This window comes from Vollenhovia emeryi, unplaced genomic scaffold (genome assembly GCF_000949405.1).
Source record: "Vollenhovia emeryi isolate VEMERY1.0 unplaced genomic scaffold, V.emery_V1.0 DF939129.1, whole genome shotgun sequence".
NCBI classification, from domain to species: Eukaryota; Metazoa; Arthropoda; class Insecta; order Hymenoptera; family Formicidae; genus Vollenhovia; species Vollenhovia emeryi.
This window is the reverse complement of record NW_011967237.1, coordinates 2180175-2202491: the sequence shown is the minus strand read 5'-3', so window position 1 is coordinate 2202491 and position 22317 is coordinate 2180175. Positions and strand designations below refer to the sequence as shown.

The 22317-nt window shown below is 45.4% G+C and overlaps 3 protein-coding genes across 5 annotated transcripts; 1 reads left to right on the top strand and 2 right to left on the bottom strand.

Annotated features, from left to right (window-relative positions):
- Window positions 1-639: 639 nt before the first annotated feature.
- LOC105568468 (progestin and adipoQ receptor family member 3) lies at window positions 640-11663 on the bottom strand. Of its 3 annotated transcripts, none has more exons than XM_012024167.1 (8): window positions 11313-11663; window positions 6337-6522; window positions 3954-4114; window positions 3679-3835; window positions 3451-3603; window positions 2993-3272; window positions 2701-2862; window positions 640-1937 (listed from the first exon to the last, which is right to left on the bottom strand). In XM_012024167.1, the coding sequence occupies exons 2-7, from the start codon at window positions 6481-6483 to the stop codon at window positions 2726-2728; spliced, it is 1035 nt and encodes a 344-aa protein (XP_011879557.1). In that variant the 5' UTR covers window positions 6484-6522; window positions 11313-11663; the 3' UTR covers window positions 640-1937; window positions 2701-2725. The 3 variants fall into 3 exon arrangements, with proteins under 3 accessions (XP_011879557.1, XP_011879558.1, XP_011879559.1); XM_012024168.1 differs by lacking the exon at window positions 11313-11663 and adding an exon at window positions 8131-8230; XM_012024169.1 differs by lacking the exon at window positions 11313-11663 and adding an exon at window positions 6038-6266 and having other exon boundaries at window positions 6337-6420.
- Window positions 11664-12666: 1003 nt separating this feature from the next.
- On the bottom strand, window positions 12667-17404 carry LOC105568467 (ubiquitin-conjugating enzyme E2-17 kDa). The gene is made up of 6 exons (XM_012024166.1): window positions 16993-17404; window positions 15747-15810; window positions 15462-15493; window positions 15112-15189; window positions 14922-15027; window positions 12667-14838 (listed from the first exon to the last, which is right to left on the bottom strand). Exons 1-6 carry the CDS (start codon window positions 17014-17016, stop codon window positions 14699-14701), a joined length of 444 nt encoding a protein of 147 aa, XP_011879556.1. The 5' UTR covers window positions 17017-17404; the 3' UTR covers window positions 12667-14698.
- Window positions 17405-19159: 1755 nt separating this feature from the next.
- Window positions 19160-20259, top strand: LOC105568466. Its single transcript, XM_012024165.1, has one exon. It carries the CDS (start codon window positions 19431-19433, stop codon window positions 20190-20192), a length of 762 nt encoding a protein of 253 aa, XP_011879555.1. The 5' UTR covers window positions 19160-19430; the 3' UTR covers window positions 20193-20259.
- The last annotated feature ends 2058 nt before the right edge of the window (window positions 20260-22317 follow it).

Below are 22317 nucleotides of genomic sequence, written 5' to 3'. Positions count from 1 at the left end.
CCTATTACTGTCTTGCTTGCGCCTATTACTGTCTTGCACGCTCTTATTGCCGTCTCGCTCGCTCCTGTTACGAAAAGCCAATAACACTCTCGTGTTACCGACATTTCATGCATGCAGCATGGAACACAACCAAAATTGGGCACTGCATTACCCGCTTGTAAAATGGGCGTAGCACAGACACGCACCAAAAGTGGAGACTTTCCGTGCTTTCCAGCAAGCGACACAAGTCGACACAAATGTCGTTCTGTCTTTCTTCGCATTCAATGAATAATAAAGACAGAACGACACTTGTGTCGACTTGTGTCGCTTGTTGGAAAGCACGGATTATCGGCAGTGCTTGAAAACGGGTGTAGCGAAATAGTTCCAAAAATGAAAGCGGGCGTGAGGCGCTGGAATCAGCCGAGTGAAAACGGTATCAAGTAAAACGCCGGCGCGGCCGCTCTCAGGTTACTCTCTGGTAGATATAATTTTTCCATCCCTCTCCGCTCTCTTTCTCTCGAGATCGTTGCTAATTAAATAAATCACGGGAGCGATTACCCAGCGAGAAATTACTCGTCGATTCGACGAATCGTTTCTCACTAGGTACACATTAAAAAATGATTGCGTATACGTGTGGTTAGGCGAAGGCGAGGGAAACCATTTTATTTATAAATAAAATATTTATTTTTCTTGCTCAACGATCTAGGGAACAACATTTTAACGGATAGTACCATACAACTGCTTATTATTTATTTATATGCGATATTGTGTACTGTGTAAGGGCCGCGTCGAAACGCGGCGTTCGCGCTGGAATCAGTCGCGTAAAAATATTGCGTTTGATATGTGTGTCGGCGCCATTTCTGCGCGCAGGCTACAAAGGCCGCGGCCCGATTTTCACTGCCAGTACTGCAAAATTTATATAGTTTACGTCAAGTGCACTATGGAGTTTCAGTACTGGCAGAGAATATCGGAACGCAGCCAAACTATATGCGCGCGTACGTCGGGTATACCGGGAGTTTGCAAAGTTACCCAATATCCCGACTCCGAGCCGCGTTGCAAAAGCAGCCGTGAATGTCGCGGCGCGCTTTGATTAATCGATCGCCGATGCCTCGTTGAATCGACGCAGTTCTTCGCCGAGCATAGGTAAAGGTATACTTTTGCGCGTGAAATAAAAACCCACGACCCGCGATACTTCTATACCGTTCACGGAGCAGTGAAACGACGGTGAAAAGGCATACTTTTGCGCTAGAAATAAAGAAAACCCACGTCCCGATATCTCTAATATCGTTCACCAAAAAAAAAACTCACGAAAGACGCTGGATTCGTTAGTCTTGAAATTCCCAGTCTCCTTGAAAGATAACAAAAGTCAAACAACTCTAACGGAAATGTAAAGTGTCTAAAAACGAAGTGTCACTTTTAATCCCAGCAGGAAACGTTGCAAGATATTTTTACGAGATATCCATCCTACGCGTCGTTGATTGTTATTATAATTGCTAAGAATTGCTAAAATTTCTTGGCGAATGAATTTTGTCGATTAAATTCGTTCGTAAATACGAAAAGTTTGTCGATCGGGGATTCGCAGAACGCCGAAAAGTTGAATATTCATTTATAGTCTTATTTTTAGTTTCCTGCTGGAGTTAAAGGTCAGGAAAGAAAAAGCGTCTAGGATAAAACTAGCTGTCACGAGACAAGTATAAATAGCGATATAAATATAAATAGAGCTGCGGAATATCGTGGCTTGTATCATCCACGGCGGGTCTCCTTCCACCAAGACCGTCGCGACGTGCATTTTCCTAGAGGTGGTACGTGTCGCGACTATCGATGCGCGTACACACGCAGTGGATTTTGTATCTCGCAAGACGTATTCTTCAAAATACTATAAAACGGCGGTTCCGCGACCCACGACGACCAAGAGCCCGTCTTCATCATGCAATCGCAATCCATGGCGAGAACGGATTCTGCAAGAGAAATGTTCGCCCTCGTTTACCACAGTTTTAACTCAATCGTGATCCGTTAACTAAATCGCGAAATTGCAAAGGTTTTTGCGAGGGGTAAACCGCTGACGAAAATCATGTACCTAAACCAATGCCATACTAATGCCCAGTGGGCATTACTTTATCTTATTTTTTCTGATTTTATCTCTATAATGCCCCTGCCATGCCCAAACTAATGCCCAAAAATGCCTAGTAATGCCGCAGATCTGTAGGCCACAATGCCCTCAGCGGTTTACCCCTCGCGGTTTTTGGAGAACACCGTGAACACGTACGCGCAATATGTTTTTTCGCGTTTCTACACGGAAAGAACATGTAGCTGAAAACTGCATGTGGCGACTAAATTTCAGTTGTGAAATATGAACAGCAAATATTTAGTTGTGACAGCTAAATATTTTGCTGCTATGCCTATTGCATTGGGCGCGACAGCAAACCGTTTGCTGTTCTTTAAAATGTATAATTATGGCAGTAAAATATTTTTAGCAAACCGTGATTAGCTACGGTTGCGAACCGATTTTTCAGTCTATTTAAAAAGTATAATAAATAGACGTTTACGCTTGCGAATTAATATTATTGTCACCGTGGCATTATACTTGAAATACGTCGGATATTCTCAGGCACGGCCGAACGGTCGTACTTGACATTTCGAAAGTGCGATATGATTTACAGTATCCAGTCGCCACTGGCCGCGGACGGCGTAGAGTTACGAGCATTAATATCCCGCGTATACCTAGTTGGCCGCCGGAATCCGTATGTCATAACATGCTGCTCGGGCATCCGTGATTCATTCTGTATTCCACGTAAAGCATTCCGGTGTTGTGCCAATAATAGAGGGCCAGCACGACCAGCGCGTGCCACCATTGATGCGACGAGCCGACGTAGTCCACCCAGCCTGTAGGAAACGATCGCGTATTGTCAACGTTTATTCTCAACTGCACAATGTGCGATTATACCATTATTCAATTATTGTACGACGCAAAGCGTATCGTTGATAACGAGGGCGATAATTGCCCGCCATTTACCTGGATAAAAGCGTTCGGGTATCTTGAGCAAATAGAACGCGAATGCTATCGCGTTAATAATGTACATTCCTATCACCCGCGGGACGAGCATTTTAACGATCGGGTTATCCAAGCCGCCCATCGCGAAGGTCCAATGCAGCGTTGGCAGCACGCCATATATCGCCCAGCTCACGAATACGGCCAGCTTGATGTTGCTGTTGATGTTCAGCCTCGGTATTTGCAGTATCATCGCGAAAATGAAGATCGCGAGCACGGTCGTGAGGTAGAACCGCTGCAGGTCCTGCAAAAGATCCTCGATTTATCGATCGCATATCGACACGAACATACGCGCTTCGGTCATTTCTTTAAGCTCCTGAAACGCGAGCTATCGTAAAAGCGAGTGTATCAAAACTTTCCTCCGTACAAGCTGTGCCACGTCGCTAAAATTATAGCTAGAGAGAAATCGATGTTTTCTTCACCTTGTGACACCAAAAGGCATAGTAGACCCCCGACATGTATATCGACAGCATGCTCAGAGCGATACCGAACAAATCGAGGGACAGGAAGCACCAGTAATCTTTCTCGCTTCGACACGAGAACGTGTGATACACGGACGACAGGATCATGCATATCTAAAAAAAAAAGAGAACAAATTAATTTACTTTGTTATATTTCAACAAGAGTCTCGCGCGTGTGGAGATTTTTACCTGGAAACAAAGCAGCAACAATGACACGATCACTTTGTCACTGAACGGCGCGTGGATGTTCAGTAGACAGAGATCGTACAGGGTCAGACCAAAGAAGAGCATCCAGCCGAAGATGTGGCTCCATATGTTGACGGTCTCGTTCGTCCACCAAAATATGCTGAAACACGCGATATATATACATTTTTTTTGTGAGGAAGCACACGCGGCCCGAGTGTACGCTCGTCGTCTTCGCAGTTCGTTTGTCGCGAACGCGTCGAGGAATATTAAACTCAAACCTCTCGAGGCACAGTTTGGTGGTCAGACAGCCCCGGTAGCCGCGCAGTATGTAGGGATTGTGCTGCAGAAATTCAGGCGCGTCCTCGAACGGAAGTAAACGTCTCAGCTTCTCTTCACCCTCTGCTGCAACTTCCCTCTTGGCTGGCGAATCGCCGCATGCCTGTTTCAAGACGGCAACGTTATTCGTCATTCAACGTATCTAAACGCGTACAAGTCCAGAGAAGAATTGCTATAATTTCACATATTCGCGCAGTACTTGGTAAACTTTTATATTATCTGAATAGAGTATTCAATGCCGCATACAAAAGCCGCGGATCCTCTTTGCATTAAAGACCAACCTGAAAAGAAACGCTATTCATGCATTGAAGCATTGAATCAAGTAGAAAAAGATAACTATACATATAAATTTTATTGTATTTTTTAATATTCTCTCTCTCTCTCTCTCTCTCTCTCTCTCTCACATTCCTTTGAAATGATAACCGTATGAAAAAAATTGCGGTCTGTCTTACACAACCGGGAACGGAGTAAAATGATACTTTTTGTTTCGTGCATATAATTACATCTGAATTTCACCCTTAAGTGCATAACTCACTTACATAAGAAATTCGCGCAATGACATTCTATTGCGCTCGGAGTATTCTGAACAATACGTAGTGCTTTTGTCGCTTTCGTTCGTAAACATTCCTCGACGAAGTAAACTCACCGCGGCGACAATGGCACGGTGTGACTTACGATGAATTCTCGTTTTTAATTAGACGCAATTATGTGCCAGAAAGAGAAAGCGCCGTCCACGTTAAGCAAAATTGAAATTTACGTGGCATAAAACTTATCTTCATCATTTTCAATTACATCATTATAGTAATAAGAAACCATGTAATAATCTAAATTTCAATATATTAAGAGAGAGCTTGATTAATCGCGCAAAGAATACATTTAAAAATAAATTTCAGAATATGCGGCCTTGTGACATTATAATATTTGCTGCAATCTTTATTTACAAGTATATCGATCTGTGACAAGTAAATTTTTAATAAAAATCACTTTCAGTTTATTTTCGGTAGCAAATTAAAGGACAACCGGATTAACGATCGAATAGATTCACCTACTTATTAATGTAGTTCTATGCAACACTTGATACGAAACGTTAATTATATAAATTTTAATGCACTTTTTAATTCTCTCTCCCTCTCTCTCTCGCTCTCTCTAATCATTTAAAATGGTAGCCATCCCTTACGGTAAAAACATTCAAGTTTTGAGTGTTTTTTTCCGTGAGGGATATGAGAAAAATTGAGGTCTGTCTCACACAAGATGTTTTGATTTTACAAAACACTTTATAGAACAAAATATTACTTTTATTGTTGGTTGGCCTATGCAAGGTAGAAAGTTATGCGAGATATGAAAGGGGACGGACAAGTGAATCGAATGCATGTACGATGCGCTCCTAATGACTCGGAAAGAGTTACACGAGAGGATGTAGACGAGAGGTGTCTTCGTCTTCCATACCACATCTTTCACAGATACCGCGAATGCGGTAAGTAGGTCGCAACGGGACCTGCCTTTCATCCGAGTGTGTCAAGTTTACGCCATCCGTTTTCCTCTCGTGCCGTGCAAGTTTGTAGCTAGTGAAATCGATTCTCCCGTTGCTACGCCAGCGTGGAGCAATATCGACCGCGATTACGGCGGGCACCGACGCGGAAAATGAAGAATAATTAGCGAATAATGTTAGATTTCCTTCGAAATACAATTTCAGGGGACAACGCGTACTTTCGTCCTGTAATGGACACTCGCCGGGCGATTAACAGTTAATTGCGTTCACCCGGCGCCCGAACGGGTCGCTATTAATATTATTATCGAAAGTCGCAAATGATAGATACATTTCTTGCGAGATAGACTCGATTCGAAATCTCCGGCACGGAATGGAAAAATCCTGTTAATCTTACTCGTAACGCACGCGGGAAAAGGAGAAATGTAAAATTACAGAGTTTATCGCGTAACCCAGAAAGTCGCGGTCGCGTGTCTTGGGTCTCGCAAAAAGCGGAAGCGGACGGCTTGCAGCGAGAGAAATGGAGCATGTCAACTTTACAGTGTCCTTTGCGCGGAGCCGCCACTTCCGGAAACGAGTACCCCAGGCGGCCTTATCAGCGGCATTCTCGCGGAGATCTTTCGTCATTGTCGTCCGACGCGCGGATCATCAACCGCCAATCCCGCGGCGAGCCGCGTGATCAGCCGGCATTTATCGCGCTTTCGCTTCTAATCGCCTCCTCGCGTTCTCAAAACTTGTCCCTCGAATCTCAAACTAGTCCTGATCCGATCTGAATTTAGAAAATCTCGTTTGAGACGACGAAGAGGTCGCGTACAACATGCGTACGAACGTCGACTGACCTTCTTGACGAGCGGCTTGCTCGCTTCTTGCGCCAATTCCGTCGCAGATTGCTTTTCATGACTATTATTGTTGTGCAGTTGGCCATTATTGGTCTCTTTTTCGCAGTGGTCGCTAACCTCCTCCACGCCCGCGAGTAGTCTCATCATTCAAGCGACGTGGACCTTTACGAGTGCGGCACCTGCTTCCTGAAAGATATAATGAAGGAAGGATTGTAGACAACCGTTCGTGTGTTGCCCGCGATAGCATTGCTCTCAAACCAGACCTGCCCCAGGGTGTAATTATCGCTTCAAGCACGACAATTTCACAAACGCGTTAGAATGCATTCGAACGGCTAAACTCGGGATTAAGTATATACAAGACCTCTGCATACGTCGAAGAGATATATGTATAAAACGGATAAAGGTACGCATTTCAATATTCATTTTTGCAGGAATTGCACGACAGTCTTCGTCGTGACGCGGCAATTTTTCAAGTTCTCCGCCGTGGCTCGGCAACTTTTTCAATCCAAACGTAATTACAACTTTTCTAGCGTCGTCTAGATTTTGCTGCGTACGTCACTTCCGTAAAAGAGTTTTGCATTTCTATAAAGCCAATTAAAAAATTACTTCTAACAAAGAATGTCGGTAAAACAGACAGCTTTAGGATCCCCTTAAGGTCATCTTTAGATACTCCATAGCCAGTGAAATGTTCCGTACAGCTTCTTTAGATAAATTCAAGACGATCTTGAATACAAGATCCGACCATGAATACCGGTCTAAGACCCGGTTGCACCAACGTCGCTTAATCGTAACCTTAGCTTAATTCACTCTTTATCTCTTTCTAAGGTAAACGGTTAAAAAGAGAGACGAAGAGTGAATTAAATTTAAAATAAAATTAAAGGTAAAATTCCGTGACCTTGGTGCAACCGGGCCTAAGTACGCTAGATTATGGTAATTGCTGCCCACCGGTATCAACAAACGAGACACGTTCCGTTCTTTTTTTAAACAACCGTTTATAAAGAAGATACCAGCTATCGTCACAATTCAAGATATAAGACAGTTTTATCTTTCCGAATGTCGCCGACGAAACGATAAACATTTTCTATATATCACAATCGGTAAAATGCGGGACGCATACAGCTTCTTTAGATAAATTCAAGACGGCCTTGATCATCGATGTTCACCACAGTGCAGAATTATATCGCTCGTCTTCATTCTCGATTGTTCGCGCGACGATAAACGGTCCATTGTATCGCACGGGAATCGACGCAGTTTACGCCTTGCGTATCGACGGAAAGAAAAGTAAAATTTTTCTTTATCGAGACAATGCCCGGCACGTTTCCTAGAACCCCAACTAGAAATACGAGTTTGATAAGTAAGGTGACGTCGACATATACGTAACTTTCTCGAGAAAGGCGATTGCCCCGCGTGCGTACGGAAAGCAAGCGAGTAACCGTCGTAAGCAGCGGAATGCTTTCTTACGTGACGAGTAACCGTCTAATTGGAAGTGAATTTTATTTGCAGTTGCACAAAGAAGCGGTATACATTGTTACGGCAGTTAAGCGGGATGAAACCTGCACGAAGGCCCGCGCGAGGGGGAAAATCAGCGTGGTGCGTCTTGACTTTCGTGCGCCGCGCGCGAAATCGACCGATTAGAAATCTCGCGGTCGAGCCGAAAAGAATAATTCGGGCCGGCCGTCTTACGAGTTTCTCACTCGCCGATCGAATAAGAAGCGACATTGTATTCGGTTAAATGCCGCACAATGTCGGAAGCGAAAAAGCTCGCGGCTCGCAATGTCCCAGTTGTCTTTTTACCCGAGCTCGACGCGTGAGAGGAGGAGATTTCTGTTCACTCTCTCTGCGTCACGCGGCTACGTCTAATCTGCGAGAAAGTCGAAGGCGCACTTTGGAATCCGTTGAGATCGTACGTCTACACCCGGTGAAAAGTACGATTGCACTGTATTTTCACCGCTATATATACGAGCAGGAAGTATAATAACCGGGGGCATAATCGCGTAACGATTTGCATCGAAATTTTTCCCTTTTCGAAAATAAACCCCGATGTACGTTTTACCGATACATCCCACTGATATTTCATTGACACAATTTGCAAAATAAATATGTTAACTAACCGACGCGAAAATGATAATTTATCCTGCATGAATTGCGGCCGTGAGAGCTGCACATGTAGACAATGCGCGGTCAGCCGTTCTTTTATTTAAACATTAAGCTCCGTGCGAGAGAAAACTAGATTGTAACTCGCGATCGAAGTAACGTGAACGTACTTCCGGTATCGCGAATAAATAAATATGCGTTAGGCAATTAAATAGATAATCATTTTAACGTAGCGTTTTTTTTTTATGGAAGAAGTAGAAAGTTTTCTATAATAACCGCCAGCCAGTTGCCACAAACACAGTATCGTTTTGACGAACAGGAATCTTATCTTTACGTTGATTCGCAAAGAGTAATCGCGTGAATTGCCGTACAATGGACGTTATATTGTCATCGTGCGAACAATTAAGAACAAAGGCAAACGATATCACGTAACATAATTCCGCACATTAACGAGTAGATCAACGTTAACACTCGTTCATCGAATTAGGAAATTTTCCAAACAGCACGTATGTCTAAAAGACATCTTTAAGGCCGGTATTCATAGTCGATTCTTATTTCAAAATCATCTTAAGTGTTGTCTTAAGAGGCTAATACGGCTCTGTGATTGGTTAAAAACACATTAAGAGTACACTTAAGATGATCTTAAATGTAAGAACGGACTATGAATACCGGCCTAAAACGTCTTTTAGACATGCGTGCCGCACGGGTTGGCTCTAGTGGACAAAACCCATCGTTAAATACAAATAAATACGTGCGCATTAGCTTAAATGGATATTATATGTACGTTGAAATTTTCTCAATTGATTAAGAGGTCAGAAGATTCGTTTGTAACGTTCCACGTTTCTAATTAGTAATATATTGTTTTACTCGCACATCACGCATTGTTTACTATTCGCGAATTGATAACGATTTAGACCATAATAGCGCGTTTGACGTGTACACTACGTGTATATCATTATTCAGTAGGTCAAGCTAACGACCCGTAAAGACGCCAGTTGTTAAACTTGCCTGGCAGACACGATTGCCACCTCTTCTCCCGACGTGCAGGACAAAGTCTCGTTATTGTCGTAAAGCCGAAAGTAAGTTGACATTGAGGGTGCGTTCGGGGAGCTCACTATCAGTGCTATTTAGCGCTGATAGCGCCATTCTATCCTCGTTGCTCATTACGCGTCAAAGAAAAATAGATGTCATTTTCAGTGTTAATCGAGAGTCCCGCGAACGTACCTGAATCCATCGAGGTGATCCTGTGGCAACATTGCCGCGAGATTCGTTTATCGGTACTTTGTTTAATTAACTTCGCTCCAGAATGTATCTTGAATACATACACTGACAAAATAATTTACTTGAAACTATTTTTTTTTACTGAAGTAAATATTCGTTTTATTTAAATAAAAATATCAAATTTCAAGTAAATCTATGTATTATATTAATGGAAATCACTACATTTTCTACATTCAAATAGAGATTTCATGAGATATGCAATAGAATACTATTTATTAAATGAAATAATTGTTTTTGTTAAATAACAAATCCAATTTTTTTCGCTGCAAAAATTGCATCTTAGGAAACATTTCATAGAATTGAAATACAATTTTTTAAATTAAAAATTATCTATTCTTTGATATTTAATAAATACTTAAATTAAAGCCATGCATGTTTTAATTTGTTTATTATTTTTTTAAATTTAAGTTAATAAGCTATTAGAAGCCATAGAAGCCATCTACTGAATAATTTTCTGGAGTAAAGTAATATTTTTTTGGATAAAAATATTTTTTATCAATATACAAAATTGAGCGAAGCTTATTGTCGCCAATAGTAATCAAACAAAGGGAACATTTTTTAAAAAGACGACTGGCAAAAAGTGATCTTAGTTTAAGTCACAACGTTTCGACCTCCTTATCGGGTCCTTTTCAATCTAATGCTGACTGAAAAAATTCATTTATGCCCTCATTCTGTTTCGGCATACAAAGATCACTTTTTGCCAGTCGACTTTTTAAAAAATTTTCCCTTTGCTGAATGCGTACGCTTGAGCGCGGACGCGGGTTCTGTCAGTGCAGATCGGGAATCACCTGTTCCCGCGTCTTACCGATTGTGATATACAGAAAAAGTTGATCGTTTCGTCGGCGACATTCGGAAAGATAAAACTGTCTTATATTTCAAATTGTGACGATGGCTGGTATCTTCTTTATAAACGTTTGTTTAGAAAAAGAACAGCACGTGTCTCGTTTGTCGATACCGGTGGGCAGCAATTACCATAATTCAGTGGACTTAGGCCCGGTTGCACATAGGTCACGGAATTTTACCTTTAGTTTAATTCACTCTTCGTCTCTTTTTTAACCGTTTACCTTAGAAAGAGATAAAGAGTGAATTAAGCTAAGGTTGCGATTAAGCGACGTTGGTGCAACCGGGTCTTAGACCGGTATTCATAGTCGGATCTTGTATTCAAGATCGTCTTGAATTTATCTAAAGATGCTGTGTGGAACATTTCATTGGCTATGGAGTATCTAAAGATGATCTTGAAACAGTCTCGAGTATAAGACCTGACCATGAGTACCGGCCTTATTTTTATCAACGACAAGTTTTCAAGTACGAAATGCCAACTCCGAACCGGTACTTTTTCACTAGAGCGAGTTTCGCTGGACGTTAGAAATGAAATTCCGCGCCAATGCTATCTCAGATACGAATAAAGCGAACTATGATCCCCGTCGAGTGCAATTCCACACGTGGCACGCAATTTTCTTTTTTTACAAACGACGGCTGAATCATTTTTGCATAATACACAGCGAGGCAGCTGCGCGACCACTTTGCGCGATGCGCGGAGCAAGGAATCCCGAAAGCGGCGCTCGGTTAGCGCAATCGCATCCAAAAGCGCGACCACGTACCTCGCGCTGCGGAGCCGGCGATCGACGATCTTGCGGGCGGTCGTGGAAACGGAGAGTCATCGACGTCCCTCGTGGCCGGACGCCTACCGGCGACGCAACGCGATTTGATCGACCGCACCGAGCGCGCCGAGCAGAGCACTGGCGGTGAGCGAGGCAGCGGCGGCGACGAGGACGACGACGACGACTAGCCAGGGTCGCTTCCGACGTGCGGCCCGCGTGAGGAGCACATGCTCGGGGGGATCAACAGCCCCCCCCTGGACACGCGAGGCACACAAAGGGGGGACGCGCGCGCGCTGGTACTTTCACTGCTCGGACGGCGAGCGCCCGTCCGGTTCTCCTCGGGATCGGCCGATCACCAGGTGGTGGCCTTCGATACCGCGACACGTACCCGCGTCTCGCAACAGCCTCGCACGGCACGGAGATGCGCGGTAATTAAAAATTATTCCTCGGCTCACCTTTTTATCGCCGACGCATATATCTATGCCAACCCCAGCGGCACAGTGCGTCGGCTGAACAGTGGCTAAACATTGGCCCAACGTTGATTGTAGTAGAAACGCATTGGCCGACATTGTACAACGTAAAGCCAATATTGGAACAAATATCAATATTGCACGATAATAATTATATAATGTTAGATTTACATTGAAAGTGCACACTGGCCATTTAACAATGTAATAAGAATATTGATCCAATATTGACGCAATATTAAACCAATATTGCTAAATAGACATATTGGCTAAGCAGGAGAAGGCGGCCATCTTACAATATTGGAGCAACATTGGGAATACGAGAAATCGCACGTGATCTAATGCAATCTGATTATGATCTAATATTCTAAAAATAGAAAAGAAAGCACGTTGTAAAAATCCGCATAATCCTGTTTGCGTGAAATTGCCCCGGGTAACGAGCGAAAAGTAATTTCTGAATTCAACGTATCGCTGCGAGTGGCGCGTTTCTATTCAGTCTCGATTATAATTTTAAGCGCTTGAGTCGCCATCGCTTTCGAGCGCGAAAAAGTTTCTTCGTCGAAAGCGCGACGGCCGCGCGTATAAAAGTTTCAGGAGCGCGCGACGTCGGTCGCGCGTTACTTTCACGTAGGTCACACCGTTCTCGCTGACACTGACGAATTGGGAAAGACGCGTGGGCCAAGACCGCTTTCGAACGCGAGAGATTCCACGTCGATACAATGTTTTTGCGGCCGCGGCACGAATCCTCGGTTACGCGGCTTGTACGACGGGAAATATGATGACTGTATAACGCGAAACGTGACCGGCGAGTATCGCGATACTCGATCCCGCTTATCGTCCGCATGCCCGCGAGGAAGAGAAAAAGAGAGCTCCGACGAGAGTGATTCTTTACCTTATCATCATGTGGACTTTATTATATAAAGGGCTAATGCTAAAATGTACACAAGATAAGTTATTAAAAATGTTCATTATTGCGGTAGTAATAATTAATTATACACATGAATAGTCATCTTCTACTAGAGAGTGAACGATGATCAATTGTTTTTTTTTCTTCTTTTTCAGTTTTCCTTCGAGGACTATACCCTTTAAATACCAGATTCGACGCGTTTACTCGTAATTAAATTACAGCAGATACACGGTCGTATGAGACAAGGTCGGCGTAAACAGCGGGCCGCCGCATTACATACTAATCGATTTGTCTTCTCTAGGTTTCCTTTAGTCGCCCCATCAGCTTGCCATATCTTATAAAGCACCGATTACATCGAGACGCTTTCGCTCTAACGCGCGCTTTACACATGGTTCGCAAGACATAATCGTTTTTTTTTTACTTACGCACTAATTAAGTAATCGTAATCTTTCCTTTTAAATGACGTGTCAGATTTTATTTATATCTATGATTAGAAGCCAAAAAACACACTGCTAGCACCATCGGACAGTGCAATTATGTAGTTTCATATATTCTTAAACGAGCTATCGCGCTGAATGACATTCCGCAATTTAACGATACAATTTGTTCACTTTGCATACAGCTAGGTTTTTAAGAAATAATATGTAATCACATCGCTTTGCCCTTACAGCCACAATATATCGGGGGATACAATATTGTAGTCGCAACGTTTAAATAACAGATTCTATTTAAGTCTATCGTTCTCGTCCGGCAATGGACAGTACGGTCGCGCGTCGCAAGTGTCACGACGTTTATATTGTGGATGAAAGGAAAAACATCATGGTGTCACAAAAACCTAAATGATAATAAAAAAAAGAAAAGCGCTGCTTAAAGAAACGTCTGCACGCAAAACAGCAGTAAAAGTATTGATGCGAGTAAAATAGCGCCACGAGCGGACGACGAGTAGCGCGAATTCCCGATTCGCAAAACGCGACGCACAAACTTAATAGCGTGCACTTATGCACTACAATGCAAAACGAGTCGCCGAGATTTTGGCAATCCGGTGGCGATCTCCTCGCATCGTCGACACGTATTCGTCGCCTAATTTACAAGGCGATCCGTATATAAATTTAAATAATCGGAATTGTGTTCTCCCTCGCGTCATTTATCGACAAAACGACCGCTTCCCGTAATCGGCGTAAAGCCGAAAAGGATGACACGAGTGATCCGCAGGCTTCCAATAAATTACGTAGCGAACCTCTCACAGGCCGTACTCCAGGTATGAGACAATACTTAATCCGGCGTCCGCAGATACTTCCGATTACTTAAAGTTGCACGGTTGCCACTTGCCGATTAACGATATGCATAATTAAATTACTACACACACACACAGGAACCAAAAGCACAGATTTCGAGTTACTCGTAGAATTTGTCAGGTATAAGGAATTTTAATAATTGAACAAAGCATACACGTACAGTTTCAGTAATATTTATATATATATAGCCCAGTCTTACAAAAGAGTGACCACATCGTTTCAAGGGACGGGCAAACATTGCTCACTTGCGTTAAGACTAACAATCGATGTGCTGTCAGTTCAAGGTTTCGAGTTTCACTGAAGAAAGTAGGTATCGTAAATGTTACAAGTAATTATTACAAGCACATTAATTAGAAACCAATCTATTAGATTCAAATACAAATCCTACTTTCACTCTCCTATATGTTACTTCCATTTTTTTTTTATTCATGAAAAACAAAGCGGACATGTGTTGTCTGATTCGGTATATATAATGCTGGGTGACCACCTTCAAAATTGCCTCGACTGCCATTGCGGCAACTATCCGCGGACTTTCTGAACCGCGACAAGTTCAGATCGATCACGTTTGCCTGAGGATTCCTCGGGCCCGAATACCGGCTTAAGTTTAAAAGTATACGAGCCATAGCTAATTTCAATCGGTGCTGATGCGTAAGTGGCAATAGGCTGGGGCTGTTTCTTGGTGGTGTTTGGATGTTGAAGTCAATGGAGATTGGCGCATCACATGGCATACTTGCGCGTCCATTCGCGTGCCAATTCATTATACTTCTCCCTGTCGGTTTTGTATATCCTGGCTATTTCTGGTACCAATGGGTCATCTGGATTTGGATCGCACAGCAAGGAGCATATTGACAGTAACACTGTAAGATGATCGACAATGTTAATAACGTTAAATCCAACGAAACCTGTATCTTTCCGAACGCACGTCCTATAAAATACGTACCCTTTGATATAGTGAGTGCGGGAGACCATTGAGATCGTAAGATATCCAAACAAATACTTCCATTACTGTTGATATTGGGATGATAGATTCTAGTCGTGAATGCGACCTGTGAACAAATGCCGAATATTTATTTGCGTCTTCTGTATCTGCCAGGTGGAGTTCAACATTTTGCCTGTGCAACGTGGCGTACCTTAGGTGGTTTAAACGGGTAATCTGTTGGAAAGTGTATTGTTAGGAAAAATACTCCTCCTTGATACGGACTGTCCGGCTGCAAGAGAAAATCAAGATATATAATAGTGTATCGAGAAATATTAGTTATTCTACAATGAAACTCTACGTGTCGACTCTTGATGGTCGTGTATTTATCAGCGGTACATAAAAAAAATTGTGAAAATGCTAAGTATACAATGTATAATCACCGGAAATTCAATATCTTTCTATCATTTGATACCAAGAGATATTATGCAGTTGATAAAATTATATAAAGAAATTCAGATATAGAGAAATGTTAAAAATCTGCATAAGTAATGTATCACTTACTGGTCCCATGATTGTTGCCTGCCAGTGGAATACTGGAAAATATTAGGTTAAACGATTACATGCAAATTGTTGTTAAATCATGATGTAACTTATACGTCTACTTTAACGACACGTTAACAAATGAATATATCAGTTCTCTCTAATTAAAAAGAATCCAAATAAATCTTTCAAATAATCCGAAATCAAGCTGCGGCTTCGAGTTTGTAATGTACAACTCAACTGTAATATTAATATACTATATTTACATTATGCCAAGTGTTTGCTTATCGCAAACTCGATACTCACAATCGTCTCCTACAGGTCCAGCCGAGCATTGTGCTGGTGGATCTCTACCGAGGTCCTGAAGTTCCTGGAATTATAAAAGCAGATAATAAGTACAAAGTTCCGAAACATCTCGCACAAAGTATTCGTTGATATCTAGATTAAGAGAAATAAAATTGTACGTAGCGTCTCGCAAATACTTCAGTTGACTAGAATGGCAATTTATACTTGAGAATAAGCAGAAGCCTATGTGAGTTTCAACATATCCTACTGCAACAATTTCAATCGTACGTCACGCTATTGTTCTATAAGAGGCTTCGGTATTTATAAACACATATACATAATTTGACATTCTCTCGCCGATAGACCTATGTATAAACCTAGATAACTCGTGTGTGTGTATATACAATAATACAAAGACGGGATGTTAATCGTGGACAATTTCCAAGACAAAGTCGATTCGTTGCTTGCGCAACCGCGTCTACAATGTAACAAAGACCAGAGTTACGTTAACTACGGTATATTACATAGCTCCGGTGCATCGTCCCGTACAATTCTATCGTACTCTCTATCGTTATCGATATCGTCGCGACGCCGTCGACAGTTCCAGCCTCTCGCTGGACTTTGCAGCCTCGCTCGCCCGGTCCTCCGCTACGTGACACAGTCCATTCAGTTATACGAGTGAAACGCTACTGGCACTCACATGGTGGAGAGGCACCGCGTCGAGCGACTCACTTTACGCACGGCGAGGCTTTCACAGCGGGCCACTGGAGTAGTCGCGGGCACCACGAGGCCAAGGGACACAAAGGAGCGGCGAGGAAGCCAGCGTGTGCCGGCGGATGGGCGCGCGCGCGCGCGCGCGCGTACGCCGGCGACACGTCGCGCGTCGCTCGCGGAGACGTCGCGGAGCACGAGCACACAGAGTCCCCCGTCCGGGTTCTCGCTGTCAGCGACGGCCGGGCCCGGGCGGAGCAGGGCGTCGAGGGTCCGCGCGGCTCCTGGACGCGAGGGCGCGCGCGCTCGCGACGCCGATATCGCGCTCGGCGTCGGCGAGGAGGCCGTGCCACCAGCGCCTCGGCGTCGACTCCTCCGACGCTCGCACACGCCGCCGCGCTTGTTCCTCGCCACCAGCTCACGACGGGCGACAGAGAGAGACGGAGAGAGACAGGAGAGAGAGAGAGATCGTTAAGGGGCGTACGGCCGGACGCGGCGCACGACAACGCCCGGCCGCGCGGCCACGCGGCACCGACGCCCACCGGCCTCCACGTACCTTATTAATTCGCTTTAAAGCCATTTGACGAACTGTGTGTTGATATTAACTGGCCGCAAAACCAGACAGCGATACCCCGCTTGCCGTGGATCTTTGATTAGGGATTGCAAGATGGCTGCCTTCTAAACGTAGCCCGACTGCGCTGGTCAAGCGCGCTGTCCGCGCACACGGCGAGCACGCGACGCGTCACACGTATGTACCGCGGTACGTCCGCACGCGCGCAGCCCGACGGAATTACACGGGTTGTCTCCTCTCTCACGCGGCGAGTCCGGCGAGTGCGCGCTACGCGCAACGTGTATTTTTATCGCGACGTACTTTTTCGACCGCGCGCCGGGGGCCTTTCGATCTCCGCACGGGCCACCGTGGATTTCCTTTTATCGGCAATCGCCCGATTCCCAGCGCACGCGCACCCCCGCCGGCAGATGGCGCGGCGGGACGCGATCCGGTTCGATTCCGTTCCGCTCCGTCCCGTCCCGTCCCGTTCCGTTCCGTTCCGTTGCGGCGCCGCGCGTCCCGCCAGCGGCCGCGGCACACGCACATCGTGCGGGATGCACACGGTGCCCTGCCGCCCTGCCGCTGCCCGCCGTTGCCTGCTGCCGGGCACGCGGAAGCGACCGATCCCCCGGGATCGCGTGCGCGCGCAGGGGGAGGAAAGCGTACCACTTTTTCTCCTTCCCCTGCCTTTCCCCGAGTGACTACTTTTCAGCGGCGTGCGAGGTGTCTCGGCGCGTCCAGGTCGGAACGGAGGAGGAATGACCTTGCCCACTTATTGCTTGTCATTGTAGCGAATGTTCCAGTAGGATTACTCATGCTCGCGTGCGTGCCGCGGGGATATTGTCATGCCTTCTGACGAGGAGCGTGACGAGATACGTTTCGCGAGGAGGCAACAATCGGTCGAGGTTAAAGCCTAATCTACAATGTATAATACTTTCTGCATCTAGAAACATTCTATTTTATGTAAACAAATCAAAACGCTTAACAAACTTGTCGACAATTTACGATTGTACAATGTATAATGCACAATTTATCAACTTGCCCAAATTTTGTAAACGTATTTATTGACTGTGTCCAGCAGAAGTTGGCGCTTGCTAAGCGCTTTGCGCTCATTGGATTATACTTTCAGATCTGTGCTGAAATAGAGCTATTCTTCTAGATCTGTCCAATCAGCATAAAGCGCTTATTAAGCGCTAACTTCTGCTGAACACAGCCATTGGCTAGGAAATAGAATGTTTCCAGACGCAAAGGACACATTGTAGATTAGCCTTTAGACCTGTTCTCGTCGGAACGATGTCTCGAATCTGACGGGGCGATGATAGAAGCGACGTGCGGCCACTCCAGCTCGTTTCCACACTGAGAACAATTTTCATCGGATAAACCAATTAAATAGCGTTTCCGATGGTGAATTTTTCAAATTGTGGACACGTCCGATGAAATTCGATTGAAAAACCGATCGCATATTTCATCGGATATATCCGTTTGTTATTATGTAGCTGGATTATCCGATTATATTTAATCGGACATTGTTCTCAGTGTACCAATGCGGATTAACTTCGATTTCGGTTCAACCCACTTTTCATCTCTTTCTAATTTCAGGAAAAGGATAAAAGATTCAAATTGGTCTGCATCGGTAGAAATGATCGCGACTCCAGTCGGGTTTTCGCCGAGGGAAAAATCCTCCGGGCCAAGGAGAGGAAACGTTTAGCGTTTTTTACTTCCTCGTGGCGCCATTGCGACACACCGGTAGCGCCGAGAGCGTCACGCATGTGGCGCAGGTTGCTTTAAGATAATGACGTACTTGCGAGGCCTTCTCGATAAATGTATAGTATGACGTAACGAAACGCCGCGAGAGTGTCGATTACAAAAGTTGACTTACAATTATTTAATTATAACGAATATGTAATGTTACGGCGCGCCAACAAATTCATGAGAAACATTTTCACCAGGGGTAAAATTGAGTTCAAACATGAGACTCGATGCGTACACTGAGAAAAATGTCCGATTGAATATAATCGGATAATCCAATTGCATGATAACAAACGGATATACCGATGAAAAATTTCGATTTTTCAATCAAATTTCATCGGTAATTGCATTTCATCGGATAAATTTCATCGGATATATCCATAATTTAATCGGAAAACGTAATCGGAAAAATTAACCATCGGACATACTATTTAATTGGTTTATCCGATGAAAATTTTTCTCAGTGTAGTAATTTGATAATACACACGTCCACTGTACGTAGAATTGGCGTACGACAAATGTAACGGCCCATGTAGCCGACAAACAATGTTGGACTAATAAACAAACAAGTCTATCGCGTCCACGTTCACGCCGATCGCACCCTTCACCCTCGCGACATGGGGTTGGAAAGATAAAGAAAAGGCCGCAAATCGACGAGTGTACAAAGCCGACGGCCACGTGGGGGAGAGCGCGCTATGCCGGGCACGGTGAGGCGCGGCGGGCTGCAACAGCTGTGCACGTGCCGCGTCAAGGTATACGTGCATCGGAGGAAACGGACCAAGGACCGCTGCAGGAAGAAGCGGCAGGCCTTCGTGTACAATCCGGAAGAGGAGATCTGGCACGAGCCCTACATGCAGGCGCTCCGCCGCGAGTTCTCGGACGAGTCCATGCTGTGCGACTCCAAGATCGAGCTGCCGTGGCGGGACATCGCCCTGCCGACGGCGGGCATGAGGATTCGTTCCGAGTTGTCCGCCGCGACGGCCGTCCGTGAGGCAGACGAGGCCGAGACGGAGACCGTCGGTGGCGAAAGTCAACGGCGGGAGTCGAGCGGCGCCATGGTGTTACCGTGGAAGGATCTGCTCATCGCGGAGACCCAGTGGAGCGCGCCGGACGACCCGAGCGCTTGCGACTCCGCGCTGGAGATACCTTGGGCCGACCTGGTCCTGGAGAAGCCGATGGCGATCGGCCCGCCGAGGGAGGAGCGGACCTGCGCGACCGACGACGTCGAGATCCCCTGGGACGAGATCCTGGTGCCGCGCAACATCGTCATCGAGCCCGAGAGGAAGCGGAGGCACCCCTCGTCCGATCGACCGCCGCGCCCGCGGCTCGACGCGCCGTGCCTCGCCTGCGGCACGCCTACCTGCTGCGCGAGAGTCCGTGCGAACACGCGCTCCAAGGGCCACGGGAGATCGCACGCGAACGTCGCGGACCCCACTTGGACCCTCACCTGCATGTAGAGCTGCGCGTAAACGCCTGTCTGTTGAATAAATCCGCCGATTCGATTAAATGTCAACCTCCCGACCCGAAAAAGTTGCGCTTTATTATTGATGCTGCCCTAGTAGCACGGTGCATTGGCTAAACATTGGCTAAATATTGATCCAATGTTGGTTATATTAGAAACGCGTTGGCCGACATTGTCCAACGTAAAGCCAATATTGACTGTGGAAGAAATGTAAATGTTGCACGATAACAATTATATAATGTTAGATTTATATTGGCCAGTATTTAACCATGTAATAAGAATATTGCTAAATAGACATATTGGCTAAATAAGAGAAGTCCATCTTACAATATGGGACCAATATTGGAAATACTAGATTTACATTATTTACCAATATATTGCACCAATATTGTGCTACTGGAGAAATTTATTGAATTACTCAATAATAAGTGATATTAGAAATGCATTGGCCGATATTGTCCAACGTAAAGCCAATATTGGCTACGGAAGAAATTAAATATTGCACGATAATAATTATATAATATTAGATTTATATTGGAAGTGCATTGGCTAATATTAAAAATGTAATAAGAATATTGTTAAATAGACACATTGGTTAAATAAGAGAGGTCCATCTTACAATATTGGACCAATATTGGAAAGACTAGATTTGCATTATTTCCCAATATTGCGCCAACATATTGTGCTACTAGGGTGTTTTTCCCGAGCAATTTCGCTCGTTTTGCCAGGAGCTGCGACGTTTAAGATTAATCTACAATATCCCGTGTCGATTGACATCGTTTCGACGAACCATTTCTCACTGCTGTTCGCAATTGGAAACACTCTAGTTTGTGTAAACAAATCGATCCGCTTAAAAAATTTCTGTAAACGTGTAATGTACAATTTGTCAACTCGCAGAAATTTTTAAACGCGTTTATTGGCTGCAAAATGGAGTGTTCCTAGAGCACGTTGTAGATCGGGCATTACATTCGGACGTTTTGTAAAGGAGGAGCGATACTGTTAATTCAAAGACACGCGCCGATACGCGAATTCGCACGTCGTAAAAATTGCCGAGAAAGAATCCGATTTGCATTTCGAAACCTTGATCCGTTCGTTTCGCTCGCCGGATCTTGCGTTACCAGATGATTATCTTTTTCGAAATCCTTACGGTGTTAACGTAATAGAGAAAAGCAAAGACCTTGAGGAGGCGCGGTTTGAGAATGCTCTTCGAAACAGAACGGCCCGTACTCTGAATCCTCATTTATCGATAAAAAACGCTTTTAGAAGTGGCTCGTCCAAGCCAATCAGAAGGCTTATTAGCCATTTTTAGAAGCGCTGTTATTGATAAAAGAGGATTCGGAATACGGGCCAACGAATTTATTTATCGCGAAACGACGGAATTTTCATCGCGAGAGGTCAAACGTCTATTTACGAGGCGACTGTGGAAATGACGGTATCGATTAAACGCGAGAGCTGCGTAATTTGTTTACCGTTTAATGAAATCAGTGAAAAAGAAAATATTTTCCCTCTACCCGCCCGCGATCGACTTTACCGACGGGATGAAAGCCGGCGGCCGCGAAGTCGGTGGCGCCGTCGCCGCCGCGCGCTTCGGCAGCCATCGGCTCCGCTCGGCTCTCGTGATCTGCCGCCGCCGCCGCCGCCGCGCCGCCGCGGCGCCCAGTCGGCACTTGTCAGCGTACGCGCACGGTCGGTTCCTCGCGCGGGCACGCGCGACAGAGAGAGAGGTGCAGCGAGACCGCGAGCGTCGTGCGCGCAAGCGAAAATGGCGTAGTGCCCGAGCGCGAGTGTGTCGTCGTTACCGCTTTCCGCGTCTACGGAGCGAACAGCGCGCGAGGCCGCCGCCGCCTGGAAACGCCAGTCGTGTCCCGCGACCGGTCGAGCTTCTTCCCCCGCGGGGACGATCGAGCGAGGAGTGCGCGCCATGATCGGGTCGGGACGACGAACCCGGCGACGTCGTTGAAGGTGATACTTGATGCAGTGTGTACCCCGAGTGTGCTCCGGTGAGTCGCGCGCACGTCGAGACACGGGAATCCCGACGGTCGGCGTCTCCGCCGTCGCCGCCGTCGCCGTCGCCGTCGCCGTCCGCCGAGCGACGACGCTGACGCGAACGACCTGAACGT